Genomic DNA, 15,620 nt, shown 5'->3' on the forward strand with positions numbered 1-15,620 from the left:
CAGCTGCAAGAGAAGTAATTTCCTCTTGTTTGTGAGCACAAAAGCATATGCCAAAATAACAAAAGACAAATTAAATCAGACTTTCTTATTTTGGTGCAAGATTGTTTGAATACATACCCTTCCAGCCACTGCTTGGTCTAGCTGAAAGGAATGTCAACAAAACAGTGTTTATAACACAAAGAGGAATGGGGAAGCTCCCCTGAAATTTTATTTAGGAAACTAAACAAGGAGATAAATGGTGAGATCACTGCTGGAAGCACACATTACACCTTGAACAGAAATGTTCATGGGATTCAGCAGTTTCACATTTTGCCCTTGATTTTCATATGTAAATCCAATCCAGACAGAGTAAGAAAGAAATACCCTGTGCTGAGGAGCAGGTAGGTAGACATCAGGGAGAGCAATATGCTGAACAGTCGCTGGAAGAGGAATGTGGAGCTCAGTAATGGCAACACAGAGGAAGAAACTGCAAACAGATAAAAGATGCATCAGTCACTACATGCAAAACATTTCACCCTCAGTAACAAGATAACTGTACAGATATTCAATACTGGTCCTATATGCCCTTCTATTTTCAGAAGTCACTTTTGCTAAAGAAAACCCAGTGTTTGGAATGCTTAATATAATGCTTTGATAATCAAAAGTACTTTTAGTTCTCTACCATTTTAATTCCCTGGCTTTCTACCTCACAGCCTTTAGAATTTCTCATGAACTGATGTTAGTAAGTCCTTCAGATGATGCAGAAGTACTACCCCAAAAAACAGTGAAACTCGACTGTTTAATACTAATTTGAGAGCCACTTACCATTGCCCTGAGGATCTCTGACAGCTAAAAGACAGCCTCTGCTCCATTGTATTAGATTAGGAAACCTGCTACATTTTGAGGTGCAACCGAAAATAGTGGTAGTAAAGATACAGAAACTATCAACTTATAAGCCTCTTTACTCAAAAGTTTTAAGGCAAGAATATTTAAGGAACTACAAGGGACCTATCCATCATGATTTATGCCTCTTGCCTTCAACTTGTAATACACTTCTCTAATGCAAGTGAGGGACCTTAAGAGCTGCATTTCACTCCTTGGTGTAATCCATTGGTCAGCTGACCATTCAGCCCTGTTTAGCAGAATCCATGCTGTCTCTAAAGTGACTCTTCTCGCTGGGAAACTTCTGGAGGTGAAGATGGGGCCCAACAGTTGTAGGTGGTGAGGAAAATTGGGAAGAGAGGAAATGGGCTACTGGAAAAGTGAGTAAAAACAAAGAAAAGCCAATGAAAATTGGCCAGTGTTTGAAGCAAGGAAAGGAAGAAGGAAAAGCACTGCTGTGATTTAACCTTTAAACTTGGTTTCTGTTGAGTTTTTTTGGGTTTTGGTTGTTTTTCCTTTTTTTTTTTCCTGATTTGTGTTTGGGTTTTTTTTATATATTTAAATTTTATGTGTTTATGAAGAAGTGCACAGAAAAATAACATTGGTGTGATTCTTCACTGTGGTATAGTGCCTCACATTACTGAATCATTCAAAGACTGCATCAACAGTGTGTCACAATAATCGCTCTATTATGCAACAGAAACAAAACTATAATACACAGAAAGTGCTTGCTTGTGCTCACTGTAATAGTATACATTTGCATATGTAGTAAATGTATCAACAAAAGAGAAATGAGGCCATTTCTAAAACCTGTGGGTCAGTATCTTTTATTTCCTGGCTTTCAGCCTTGGCCACTGCTAGTTACAGAATCAATGACTTCATTTCAAGGATGCTCCAGCCTTTCAGCATCACTTGTAGCTTTCTGTATTTAAAGAAGGCCCAACCCAAGGAGTAACTTCACTGCAAGTCAGAACTGCTGGAAAGAAATTCAGCCTCTGTGAATGACACTCAATGCAACAGACATGTATAAGCTCCCTTAGTGCAATCATAGATGAAAACAGATGAGTGGCTGGTAGGTGATAATTAGCCTTTCCTTTCCACACCTGATGTGACACATCTGATACTAACCATCAAAAGACCCGCAGGTTTCTGGCTAACCTATACAAATCTCTGTATGTGTCCCCCACGTTCAGCAGTTACAACAAATTCCTCAATATTTGGCAAATTGCTATGATAGATTTCCACTGGTGAAACCTTTACAACATAATGCACATTCATTTAGACGTATCTGCTAACATAAAGATGGTTCTGAAGAACATGGAAAGCAGCTGGATTAACTTTACGCCTCCCGGTTTTACCTCTGTTTGTGGATAACATACACTGCAAAAACCATATGGTGTAACAGCTAAAGACAGCTAGACACAGGCCTGCAGTAACCCACCCATCACTAATTCATTTGTATTGTTCTCCATGTCTTTCTTCAGAAAGAAATTTTAGGCCTAAATGAAACCTTTAAGTAAGGTAGGCTTCATAACAAACAAATGAGTAGCTGGGAAGGGAGAACAATTTGCTAGGTAACTTCAGAAGTCTTATTATCATACTGACATGATAATAACAATCAGTATTTTTATGAATAAATACTGATAACTCTGTGTTTCTGGTTATATAAGTACATACAGAGGATCAAAATGAGAGTTCAGTAAGAAACAGTGCTATTCTACAACTAAACAAACACATGAAAGGGAGTTTGATCACCTGTAATGCCACCAACCCTGGAAAAGCTACAGTACCTTAATTAGTATGATGCCACTGTTCTTGTACTCAGTAGTGACAAGATAGATGCTAGTTGTGGCTATGGTACTGACACATCATTTCCCTCCACCAGGAGTATTGAGGATATGTTGCTGGATGCCTTAGTATTTTACCTGCTTAGTTCTGTGTTTAATTATGTAGAGCTACTTCAGCAAGCTTCTACCTTGTATATCCTATTAACTTAAAATAATTACTTCCAGTCTGAAAGACACTGTTAAAATATTCAATACTACTGTGGCATTAAGTAGACTTTTTGGAAACATACATGCAGTCTACTTCACTGTTAGCTTTATTTATCATAGAAACATCACCCACAGCAAAGATGTCTAATATACTTTTTCCTCATAACTTCAGACCTCTTGACTTCCCAAACCATCTCTCAGATGAAAAATGTTTTTCTCTCACCCTCACACAGAAGAGAAAGATAAACTTTACCCTCAATTCCTGCTCCAGTAAGCCAAGCAGGACATCATTGATTTCATTGACTTCACAGCTGCAAGGAATTCATCCACACAGAGATACCCACTTAGCTTAGCAGGCTACAGAGACTTAGAAAAGCATGATGGAAAGGAAAATACTTCAAAGAAAACTACATTACAAAGGGAGCACTGCTCACATACAGACACTGATCACAATCACTTGTATTAATCTTGAATCCATTTGCTCAAACTGAAGCAGGTTTGCTAAAACTGACAGGACCTGCTCAAGTTAAAACAATGTCACCAGTACAACGCATCCAGCAACAAGATAACAAGAGTCAGAATTCTTCCATTAAGTTATGCTTCAATTCCTGGTCTTGACTTCTAGCAAAGAGCTGCTACCAAACTTTGCACGGTGTACGTTTAGCTCTAAAACAAATCTGCATTCCAGATCACTCAGGGATAAACAATGCTAAATATTTTCTAATGAAAATTAGAAATTGTTTTATAGCTAAAACATGAAAGGTGTTGCTTTACTGTATTCCATAACCCCAGTGATAATTACATTTGTACTGTTTAATCATCTTAAGAATTTAATTTTAGAGTTGTGAAAAAGCCACAGACTTGTAAATTGTTCTTTTTCTTTAATTATCAGGTTCTAACATATCAAACATACATTAGCAACTTTAGTTCACAGGTATTTTACAAATTATCTCTGAAAAGCACTTTCATACCCCAAGGGTCTCTGCCATCAGCTGCAACTTCAAGTTTCTATTGAAATACAGCAACAACCTTTCCTCACTTTCTTATGCTTAACTGGATTGCTTGTAGAACATCTCAGATCACCCTTATCTGACTCCAAGTGAAACAAAAAGCAAATTTAAGCCATTATATTTCTAAAAGGGGTCTTCAAGATATTAAGAATATTCAAAAGACAAAGCTACCTGTAAATCAAAGTTGTTTGCATTTTATTACAAGCCTACAAAAGAGTAATATTTTAGAAGACTTTCTAACATATTTCTCCAAAAACCTTACTTAGGAAATAATGGAAGAACTATCAGGAGTCAAATAAAGGAATATGTGTAACAGTAAGATGTCAATAAAGAAATGTCACTGCCCCAACCCCAAGCCCCATAAACTAGTAACATACAAGTTTGGGAAAGAAGTTGCTCTTACCTAGAGTCATCCAGCTGATAATTTGATTCAATAGAGGCAATCCCTGTTTGTTCTTAAGACTGTCATGGGTACTGCTCACAACATATGTCGAAAGTGCAATACTCAACATCTACAAAGCAGAAATCAGACAAAGAAAGGCATAATAAATGCATGGATCTCTGTCATCCCAACCCAAATATGTAAATATGCTTCAGATTTGCATAAATCCCTCATCTGAATCAATATAAGAGCAGGAAGTCTTATATGTAGTGTTGCGTATTTATAGATTTAACAAAAAAATTCCTTTTAAAAACTTTCTTCTAGTTTATCATTACTATTTGTGCTATTTTTTGATTTAAAGAAGAACCCTGGATCACTGATTTGACATGATACACTCCTTGTCACTTAAACACTCATGTAAACCACAGAAAACATATGCCCCAAGTTCTTTAAGGAGCACTTGTCCTCGAACAGCAACCATGAACTAGCAGAACCTCTCTGGCTTTGCTGCAGCATTGGGTATAGGGTGAAGGGCAAGGGTAGTTGAAGCAAGAACTATGCATGGGCAGCACAGCTCCTCTAAGAAAAGACAGCAGCAGCAGAGCAGATTGGAGGTGGATTTTAAGAAGTAAAAAGCTGCTGCAATCTTGGCAGACTGTTAAAATGAAATTGTCTGCACCACCTCAAGCAAAGCCCTCTGCTTTGTAGAAGCAGTGACGCTGGAGATTGTTCTTTCCTTTTTCCCTTGACTAATTGTAGAGACACCACTCAGTCATCAAGTAGGTGCAAAAACCCTGAGGAAAATTACCCCATGAGTCAGTTATTTCTGAAAGATTACAATTATCCAAGAAAATACTTGACCCAAGTTTTCAATTATTGCCATTTATTCATAACTCTGCAGTTCCACTAAAAGACAAATCAAGCAGTACTTTGCAGACACTTTAAAACTGCATTACAAGATATAATTGCTGTTGTGGCTTTTTTTTTAGTGCAAAGCATATACACAGTCTTCACATTCATCACTTTTTACCATATGAATCGCTACCATTCCCCTGACAGACACAGTGATACTTAGTGGTACCTGCTCAGAGGATACACTTAGCAGTCAGCATCCTTTTTTGTTCTGGTTTCACAAGTGCTTTTTATCTGTTGCTTCTATTTAATTTCAGGCCACAACAACATGTAACCTGTATTTCTGTGTGACATCAAGAAGCTAGGTCAAAGCATTAAGCCTCCAAAAGCTCAGGGAATTGTCCCCTTTAGACCTCTGATGTTTATTTGGGATCCTTTTGCTGTATTCAGGCCAGGTGCTTCCCCTTTGATGTATCTTTTCAACTTTTAGCGTCATGAGCTCTGGTAATCCCTCTGCTATTCCCTAGTCACTGGTGAAGTCACTCTGCACTCACTTTGTGTCATCTCCCATAATACATCTCATGCCTTGAAAGACTTGTGATGACCTGGGCACATTATTACACCAAATTTAGTGCTGCTAGATCTATGCCAGTGTCCAGGGAATGGATCAGCACCCACTTTTGAGACTCCTGTTTTCACAGTTTAAGTAATGTTCAAATTGCTCTCTGCTTTCACCAACATCAGAACTAGAACGACACAGAAGGTATATGGCGATGCAAAATGAGGTCTCTTGCTAAAAATATGTCTTCTTTCATCCTCCACAACCTTCTCCAGAATGAAGAGATTATTCTTGCACAGTTTAAGAGCAGGCCTCTGAGAAACACTCATCTGTAGGTTACAGCTAGAAAGAGGAAACCAAGGGTGACATCTGCAGTCCAACACATCTTTGCCAGAAGGTCTCCTAAGCAACTAACATGATAACCCATAGAGAGAATGGTAGGAGAACCAGCATCATCAGCTGGATGCTGTACAAGGCTTGTTGAAAACAGTCCTCCTGATCCCTAGTTCCACCAACACAGCACGGATCCCTACTGCTCATTTCTCCTAATTTAGAGAATACAAATAAACTGACCCCCTTGGACACACATGAAGTTCAAGCCTCCCAGGAATAACAGCCTGGCCCAACATTACCAAACAATGGAACCAGCAGTGTTTTCAGCGGTGCAGCAAAAACTGGACTTTACCTATGGAACTGCTGACAAAGAGTAACTGATGTTCTCTGCAGCAAAAAATATTAAGTTGTACAGTAAGCACCACAGCAGTCTACCTGATGGATTATAAATAACTCACTCCTCTTTTCACCATTCCAGAGGCCTCAATGACTTCTCAAACATCATAGAATCATTTAGGTTGCAAAAGACCTTTACGGTCACCAAGTCCAACTGTTAACTCTGCCAAGTCCATCAAAGTCCGCCACTAAACCATGTCCCTAAACATCATGTCTACATATCTTTTAAACAGCTCCAGGGATTGTAATTCCACTACTTCCCTGGGCAGCCTGTTCCAATGCTCAACAACCCTTTTGGACAAGAAGTACTTCCTAATACCCAAACTAACCCTACCTTGGTATGTCGTGAGACTGTTTCCTCTTGTCCTGTCACTTGGAAAAATAAACCTATCCCCACCTCACTGGAAGAGAGGAGTAGCATTAATCAAAAGACAATCCTCCATTCCTGCTTTAGTGATATCAAGAGGAAACCTGAGAAACTGCTGGCAATTTTCTGAAACTGTGAGGGTACAATTAGATTCTTCCGCCTCAAGCAAACAGTGACATGTATCAAAACTTCAAAATTAGATCTAAACATATTTTTTTTTGTAACAGAAATGCAAACATATCCATATGAAGTTACTCAGGATTATATTTGTACTTTCTAACATTTCTTTATTTGCACATTTTTGCTGAAAAATCTTTTTGATTGTGCTGTTTGGTTCTCTGGGACTTTTTTATTTCTTTAAGGCTAATACCCATGCTGGAAATTCATAGTGTGTAGCTACAAAAAACAGTGAATAAATGAGTAGCCTATAAATGACCTCTCACGTCCATACAGGTATGTATTTTAGCCATTCATCATTCTTTCCCCTCCTTCTTTTGAGCTCAAATTATGAAAATAACCAATTTGAGCTCCATACCTATACCACTGGTGTAATGAATGCATTGCTTAGCTCAGTAAGAAACTCCAGCCCATAAGTTATAGCTAATAAAGCTGGTCCTGAGATAAAACCATTATCTTCTAAGAAGTTAAAAAAAAAAAAGAAAGGAGGACAGCAGACATGCAAGGTATTATTAAAATCTGAAAAGCTCTCTAGAACTTAATTAGCACCTACTATGAAAAGATCTACCTATTTCATGAAGCTATAAAGAATAAAAAACACTAATCTTTCATCTGAAACAAGATTTAGCCAACAGAAAGTCAGCTCAGTATTAGCCTCACATTGTTACTCAACAGCTAGAAACAGGAAAGAATGCCCTGAACCAGCAAGCCTGTCCTTAGTGTTCATGTGCAATTCCCACAAAGGTCACTGGAAGTTACATAGACAGACTGACGGCAGGACAAACTCTCAAACTCTCCAAGTAGAGCATCAAGTGTGTAAGTACATCACTCTATCTATATACACAAATACGCACAACATGAGCTTTGAGAACACAGCATTATGATATTTAAACATGCATATTACCATAAGCACATGGTCCTCTTAAAATGGTCAAGGGGAAAACTCTAATGAACAACCATTTCCTTCTTCAAAGGGATGGCCTTGGTAGGAACACGTTCTTAGAAAAGTATGTAAACATTTGCACACAAAACCCCTTCAACATTGAGAATTACTGGAAAATAGCAACTGACCTGATAAAAATACACTTTCAGATCTTCATTATATCTGTATTTATTTTTGTTTTTACAAAGAGATGCCAGTGAGAGGCAAGAGATCAGGAGAGTCAGCAAACCAGTTGCTATTCTGTAAAAACAAAAGAACAATAAAATCCCAGGAAGCATCATCAAAACTTTCAGGAAACTTTTACAGAAGTGCTCTTCACTAAGATCAAATAATTCATTACAGTATCAAGACTTAATACATTGAGGAAACATCAACATCCAGCTTTAGAAAAACAAAATCCAATCCAGAATCAAGTGTGGTTTGGTTGGTTTGGGTTTATTTTTTAATGTAGTGGTCAGCTTGAGGGTTTTTTGGGGTGGGGGTGGGTGTGTTTGGGCTTGGTGTTATGGGATTTTTTTTTAATACAAGCTTGCCATCCACAAATACAATTATTTTTTTTTCATGGCAGTGGCAAAAGAAACCCTCCATTTTGGCCACGTGAATGCTCTATCACTCATTATTTTTAGGTACTTTTGATTACCTCCAAATAATATTTTGAACAAAATAGTAACAGTGATTGGTGATCTGAAGTTAGGTCTTCAATGTTTGTCCAACCATCTATCAGGGTATTTATACCACAATAACTAACACATACATAGTTATGTAGAAATACCTCACATTCAGTAAAATCAGGCCACGCAGGCATATATATTTCAATAGCAGTTTCCAAGTAATGATCTAATGAATAGAGGAACATAGTTGCAGGCTACTCGCAGGCTGAAGGCTGGAAGGTATCCCTGGAGATCAGGCCAGTCTAATTCCCTACTCAAAGCAGTGAGTAGGGCTTTGGCTGCTCAGGGCCATACCTAGGTAGGTGTTGAATACTTCCACTGATGGAGACTCCACAACCTGTCTAGGGAACCTGTTCCAGTGATTGACCCTCCTCAGTGTAAAATAAGTGTGTTTGTTCATACATTTAAATGGAATTTCCTGCATTTGAATTTTTGCCCATTTCCTGTCTCTTCACTAGACACCGAGAAAAATCTGTCATCTTTACTCTTCTCCCCCAGACAGGTATTTATATACATTGATAAGATCTTTGAGTCTTCTCCAGAATAACCAGTTCCAGCTCTCTCATCTCTCCTCCAGAATAAGCAGCCCCAGCTCTTGCTCACTCTCCTGTGACAGATTCTCTAATCCCTTATTCATCTTAATGACCATTCTCTGGACCAGGCCTAGTATATCCACATTACTCTTTCCAGAGGGCCAAGGACTGGATGCAGCAATTTCAGATGAGTCTTGGCAGGGATGAGTAAGGACAAATAATCACCTTCCTCCTGCCCACCATCCTGGTGATGCCAAGGATACCACTGGACTTTCCTGCAAGAGGCACATTCTAGTCCTTGCCCCAGACTTTCAAACAGGTCTCAGCAGTCTGAAGCCTGGGCTCCTGATGGCCAGTCTTACCAGTAAAGGAGGTAAAAGAAGGCCTCAGACTTCAACGTTCTTTTATCTCCAGGTCTCCATCCCAATCAGCTGCAGGGCCACATTTTTCCTAGTCTTCCTTTTGCTGCTGTATACTCTCTTGTTGCACTGCACATCCCACACCAGATTCAACTTCAGGAAAGCTTTGGTTTTCCTAACCTATCCTGCATATTCAGACAGCATATCTATGTTCCTCCTGGACCATCTGACCCGGCTTTCACCTCCTGTATGCTTCCTTTTTATGTCTGAGTTAGGAGCTCCCTGTTTGTACCATACAAGTTTTATTAATGTACTCAAGAAGCCCTGTCCCAATATATAGTGTCACTGCTCAAAACCAGATCTAATAAACGCACTCTGACACTCTAATTTCTCCCTCCCATATATTTTCTCCCAGCATCTCCTTAACTTCAACATCCTGAGGTGCCACACATACACATATTTTTAATTGTTGCTTCAAGCCTTTTCAGCTTCAAAACTCACTTGACAGGATTCAGACAGGCACAAACCATTTCAGAGGTACAATGCTGCATTAGAAGAATAAATAGGAAGATGTACAGCCTGGGTAAGGTGAATGTAAAGAAGTGTCAGGGAGGAAGATCTAAAGGTAATTTAGTTCCATTTTGATTTCTAAGCTGTGCTCAAAAGTTTTAAAGAATAAAACCCCCTCAGTTTGGATCAGCAGAAATACATAAATGTATATACAGCTGAGAGGCTGTAACACAGCCAAAGAAAATCTGTCCTGAATATTTCTAACATGCCCGAGCATCAAGACTAAGAGTTTTCAGTAGATACATTTAAGTCACGATGAAAATATAAAGGCAGAATGTCAATAATTCTGGAAATATCTGGGCTTATAATTCTATCTGCAATCATACGCTAATGCTCCAATCCCATATTTTACTGAGGATCAGGCACCCTGCTCTGATGGGGCACAGTATCTTCTGCCAGACAGCAGAAGGAACCATTGCAGTGTAGGTCAATTCAAGTCTTTCTCTGCAATAACACCACAAGCCTAAGGCCCTCAGGGCAACCACCTGGACTGCATCCAGATATGACAGAATGCTGGCATGATGAAAGAGTGGCTCACAAGAGGAGAGGAACAGATGACAAAAATGCACTAAATGCAAAAAAAAGATGCAAATCAACAACTGTAGAAAAATCAGACAAGCAACACCAGAAAGAAAAACACAGAACAGAGAGCCAGTGAAGGTGGAAAAAGAAAAGACAAAGGAGACAGCGAGGAAGAAGAGGGCTTTGCCTATCCTATTTATTCTATTTCCCTGATTATCTCATTAGGCACAGAGTGCTATTCAAAGACAGATTATTCAAAATTAGATGGAGGAATTCAGAAAGATGCTGTCAGAGTAAATTGCTTTTGAAGAAACATTCGTACGTGCCAGTACTATTTACCACATTTGCACCCCAGTGAAGCTCCTTCTTTAATGATGACCTTTATTTTATGTAAAGTTTGCAAACTTTTGTATTGTGAGAAATGCTTCCCTTGCCAAGAAACTATAGAATAATGTAAATAGCAAATAGATGAGGCAAAAGAATTAAAAGCTTATCCTCATTCACATTAGTGAGTAACTGAGGTCTTTATAATCATGTTTCCTATAATAATTTAAATTCTGAATTTTAATACCTGTCTCAGCCAGCTTTCAATAATACAATTCCTCATGTACCTCAAAAGGCAGCCTAAATTATGAATATCAAAGAGGGAAATAAAAAGTTTAAAGAACTAAATGAGAGTCTTACACCAGAGGAATGTTTGCTTCTCTTCCTACAACAGGCATTAAAGGAAATATTGCCAGGAGCACACATAGAAAAGTCCAGATTGATGCGCTTGTCTAAAGGAAATAAATATATAAAAGGATTATTTTGGAGGTCAAGTGGAGAATTGTCTTATCACAAAAAAATACCTCAGTGAACTACTAATGGCTACTAGCATCTCCCAAAGCAACACCCCCCCACCCCCCCTTATCAAGAGTAAACTTAACTGAAAATAGAGCACAGGATCATTGGTGTTACAGTGTTACAGTACTTCAATTTCATTTAGAAAAGAATCTCATTTACAAGGCTGTCAAAATCCTATCAAAGACAATGAGAATCAGAGCTAAGATTACACTTAAAAGCACCTTCTCCAAGTGTGGCCTTTACACACATTGCAGTCACTAGAAAGCTGATGAGTAACCTTATGGAAGAGAGGAATAAAACTAATCTCATCAGAAGTCTGCAGCAGCTCACCAATCACTTATTCTCTGGCAATATGGCAACATTTTCCAGTCTTTGAATCTGAATTCCATTTGATTTAACTACCATAATCATCTAAGTAGTTATCTACATTCTTTGCTAGGAGGAAAAAAACCCAACCTGATCCCAGGTATTTCACTCCAAATAAAAACATTAAAAGCTATAGGCAGAATCAACCTCAAGGCAGATTCAAATTCCCTAAAAGAAATTTTCAGCACTATAAAACATCTTCTCTGTATACCCAGCTTTAAGACAAGTTACTTAATTACTCAAATACAATAAAAAAAATGTAAACAAACAAATACAAGCCTCCATTCCTGACAGTTCTTGCAGAGTAGGACTTAGCAATTCAATTCCAGTTTTTCTGTTGTTTAATTAAAATGCTAATGCTACTCCAGAACTCTAGGTTTTAGATATTCTGTGAAATAAGAGATGTTTGAATAAACTAATGGAAGAAATGTCTCTTATATTAAACGTTGATTTACTTCACACCCATATCTACAGAAGTGGAGTTTTTTTCCTGGGAAAAATGGTACAGAAAGCTGCCTCGGAGGAACAATGTGCGCCAGCTGATTGCAGACAGTAACGAATTGAACAAGCATTTCTCAGTTATCTTCTCTTTCTTTTGCGTTTGTTGGTTTTTTTTTCAATAAATGATCATATTACTCAAAGGGTGGCACTTCTACCAATCGTGCATGTCAACTCTTTTGTTACTGTGACAATTTGGTAAGTGATGGGCATTTCATACCACTCAGTCAAGCATTTTTTAGTTATCATTAACAACAGAAAACTGATAGCTAACTCATAGCTACTGCAAAATTCTTAAGCAGTCTTATTTACTTATATTGTATGAAATCTATCCAGACCATATTAAACTCCTCTGCCTTGCTATATGCTGCTCATGATGGAGATCAGAATAAAAGCATAACTGAACAAAGACCTAAAGCAGCATTCCAAAGAGACCAGTCCCAATATCCTGAGATGTAATCAAGTATTAGCCATTTAAAATGTTCTTTCGAAGCCAAGCAATACAGTACCTTTGCTTGAGTCCACAGTTGTGTGATCACTGGCCAGCCAGCGAAGACAAGAAGACCAAGAGTAAGTGTAGAGCGGTAGAAAAAGCTGAAGACCTAATTAAAAAGAAAAGAAAATCCAACAGAAGACTAAAAACCAAGCACATTAATAAAACTTACAATTCCTCAAAGAGGTAGAATGCTAGCTGTGAGATAACCTGTTGATACAGATGGATAAAATACTTACTAGTATTTCAATTCCCAGTATACAAATGAAGATGAATCCTATAGACTGAACCATATTATGTGACAAGAGATTTGTGGCAAGGTCTTGAATAACAGGAAGTCTGTTCAAAATGATGGAACAAGATAATTATTTAAAAAAACCAAACAGATCAAAGGATTTTATCTTTCAAGGGAAAGGAGAGGAGTCAGAGCCCCAAAAACATTTCAGATATTGCCGATTTAGAAACAGAATGGGTGATGGCCTCAGGCTCCTTCTGCCCAGTTTTACTTGATATAGGATCCACAATAACACCCTCCAGCTTTTCCCCCTCCCATTTCTGGATCATATTCACCAGTATTTGGACAAGCTTCAGACACCTAAATCAACTCTGACTTAATGAACAGTTTTAGTTAGGCTGCGCTTAATGTCCATCATAACTGATGAAACATTCAGAAGCTTTAGAGAGAGTGGAAAAAAATCCCCAGTTAGCTTTTCCAGTGTTTTATGAAGCAGCTCATTATCTAACTGCAGTTGGTCTTATTTTCTCTGAATAATACTGAGTTAGTATCTACAGAATTGCCAGTATATTAGGTAATAGAAATCATAATATGATAGGTATTTTTGGATTTAAGAGTGAAAGGAGACCCAGACAAGACAAGTTTGTTTTAATATCAGAGCACAGTCTTCAACAGGACTAGTACATCTTCTCCAAAAGCAGATGGAGTTCAGCACACTTTGCAGGATCAGACTATTCCAAAATTACTGGAAAAAAACAGCCTGTCCCATTTTACAAAGGAAGTCAGCTGCTACAGGTATTTGCTCAAGAATTTAGCCCCCTTTTGTTACAGTTACAAGAGTACTAAGACCATTTTGTCTTGGAAATTTTGCTAATAGGAAAGGTAACTTCTAGAATTGGCAGCTATATCAGTCAGTTTGGAAACTACCCTATATGTCAAGTGAAATATAAACTACAGTCCTCTGGGACGTCTCAGGAACACTTCAGGCAGTTTAATAAATTTATATTTAACCTTTTTTTCCCAAATTTATGGGAAAAAATTATTTGTCAACAAACAGGAAGCACAGACCCAGTTTTATAAAGCATTCTTTGTAAAATGTATTCTTTACTCACTCTTTCACAACTGCATACCACACTGGTACTGGCAAGAGACAGTATATGTAGTATGTCCAAGGACATGTTTGAATCAACAGGAAAAAAGCTATTATCATTCCAACAAAGGCAAAACTGTAGAAGAGAACAGTAGATTCCTGTAAAACAAATGTTGGACAAACATTCCTGAGACATCAGTAAAATGTTTTAAACTCCACACTGTTTTCCATTTGTTAGTTACACAGTAAAGCAAATGTTACTTTAACACAGCCACTCAAACTGCCTTATGTCTCTGTGCACAACTTTGGACACTGTTTCCAGGCAGATGAAAAAAAACCAAAAGGCAAACCAACCACCGGATTTGAAGATTTAATTCTAAATATCTCCCTGCACAAGGTCCTGCAGTAAAATCTGCACAGGCAAAGCACACTTGTACAGTTTGGAAGCCCAGTGTACGCAGTATTATTTATGTTCAGTGAATACATAAAATCCATTGGAAGTCTGAGACGCTAAGGGTCTTGGAAAAAATAACTCTCTTAAATTTGGATTCAAAAACCAGACTTCACTTAGCATATAACCTTTTGAGTTCAAGTTTGTAGCATTAAGGTCAAAACATTTAATGAAAATTCCATTAGCACACGTTTCCTCCTCCTGACTGAGACATTTGAAAGAGAAGTAATTAAATTAAAATATAAGGCATTAACTCCTACTGGAAAATACCAGCTCCTCAGGATCTAGTGACAACTACTGACGGAGGCTTGCAACCAACCTCTCACAGGAAAGACAGCCTTACTCAAAAGAATCTGCAATTTCAAGATACAACAGACTACTACAGTCGCATGGTACTAAAAGATTCCTATCATAGCTAGAGATGTCAATATACTTAATCCTGTATATAATACATCACCAGCTTTGTGCTTTCTAAAAACAAATAAAAGGATTAAGGCATGAAATGTACTCAAAGAAACATGTTCTTGGACTAACAGAGCTGGAAGGAGGCACATCAAAGAGAAAGGAAATTTTTAAAATGGATAATCTCAGTCAGGTAAATCAGTCCTTAATCATCAGGTAACAGTAATCTCTTTTTCATGCAAAAAGAAGCATTAAACAGTCACTGTGAATCTGTATTTTACCTGGTTATTGAACTATTCTTCCCTATTTAGGGACATTCAGATACTACAAGAATTAGAGGCAAGGGAAGATTATGCTTTAAATAAACAATTTTATCTTCCTGTAAGGCAACCTGACATAGCAAAGGCAGCTGTAGTGACTGAGCAGTCTTTAGTACATAGTATAGGTAATGACTGACGACACTTTTCTTCTACATGAATACCAGTTTCTTTGAATGAGTTATGCAGACAAATACATGACTATGTTAAATATGCTGAGGAGAAAAGATATTCAGTTAGCAGTTCACATATACGGGTTAACTTTTTCTGCCTTCCTGTAAGTGACTTACAACTGCCTTGATCTAAACTAACACTAAATGCAAGTTCTAAATGATTTTTAAAATAGAATTTCTAATAAGATCTGCCATTAAAGAAAGTAAAAAATATGTTATATAG

At 37.8% G+C, this 15,620-nt stretch overlaps 1 protein-coding gene across 10 annotated transcripts in view; it reads right to left on the bottom strand.

Annotated features, from left to right (window-relative positions):
* The window catches only part of PIGN (phosphatidylinositol glycan anchor biosynthesis class N), a 101,583-nt gene that overhangs the window by 22,515 nt on the left and 63,448 nt on the right, over window positions 1-15,620 (bottom strand). For all 10 annotated transcript variants that reach the window (XR_009964588.1, XR_009964589.1, XM_062617718.1 and 7 more), the window contains 7 exons: window positions 14,077-14,213; window positions 12,969-13,068; window positions 12,746-12,838; window positions 11,214-11,305; window positions 8,003-8,114; window positions 4,269-4,377; window positions 364-466 (listed from right to left, as the gene is read on the bottom strand). Coding sequence is in view for 8 of the 10 variants with exons in the window: in XM_062617718.1 (XP_062473702.1) it covers window positions 364-466; window positions 4,269-4,377; window positions 8,003-8,114; window positions 11,214-11,305; window positions 12,746-12,838; window positions 12,969-13,068; window positions 14,077-14,213 (746 nt within the window). In the remaining 2 variants the exon portion in view is untranslated. The remainder of the gene's footprint in view (window positions 1-363; window positions 467-4,268; window positions 4,378-8,002; window positions 8,115-11,213; window positions 11,306-12,745; window positions 12,839-12,968; window positions 13,069-14,076; window positions 14,214-15,620) is intronic.

This window comes from Pezoporus occidentalis, unplaced genomic scaffold (assembly GCF_034315485.1).
Source record: "Pezoporus occidentalis ecotype Australia unplaced genomic scaffold, CSIRO_AGI_Poc_V1 ctg2, whole genome shotgun sequence".
Taxonomy (NCBI): Eukaryota; Metazoa; Chordata; class Aves; order Psittaciformes; family Psittacidae; genus Pezoporus; species Pezoporus occidentalis.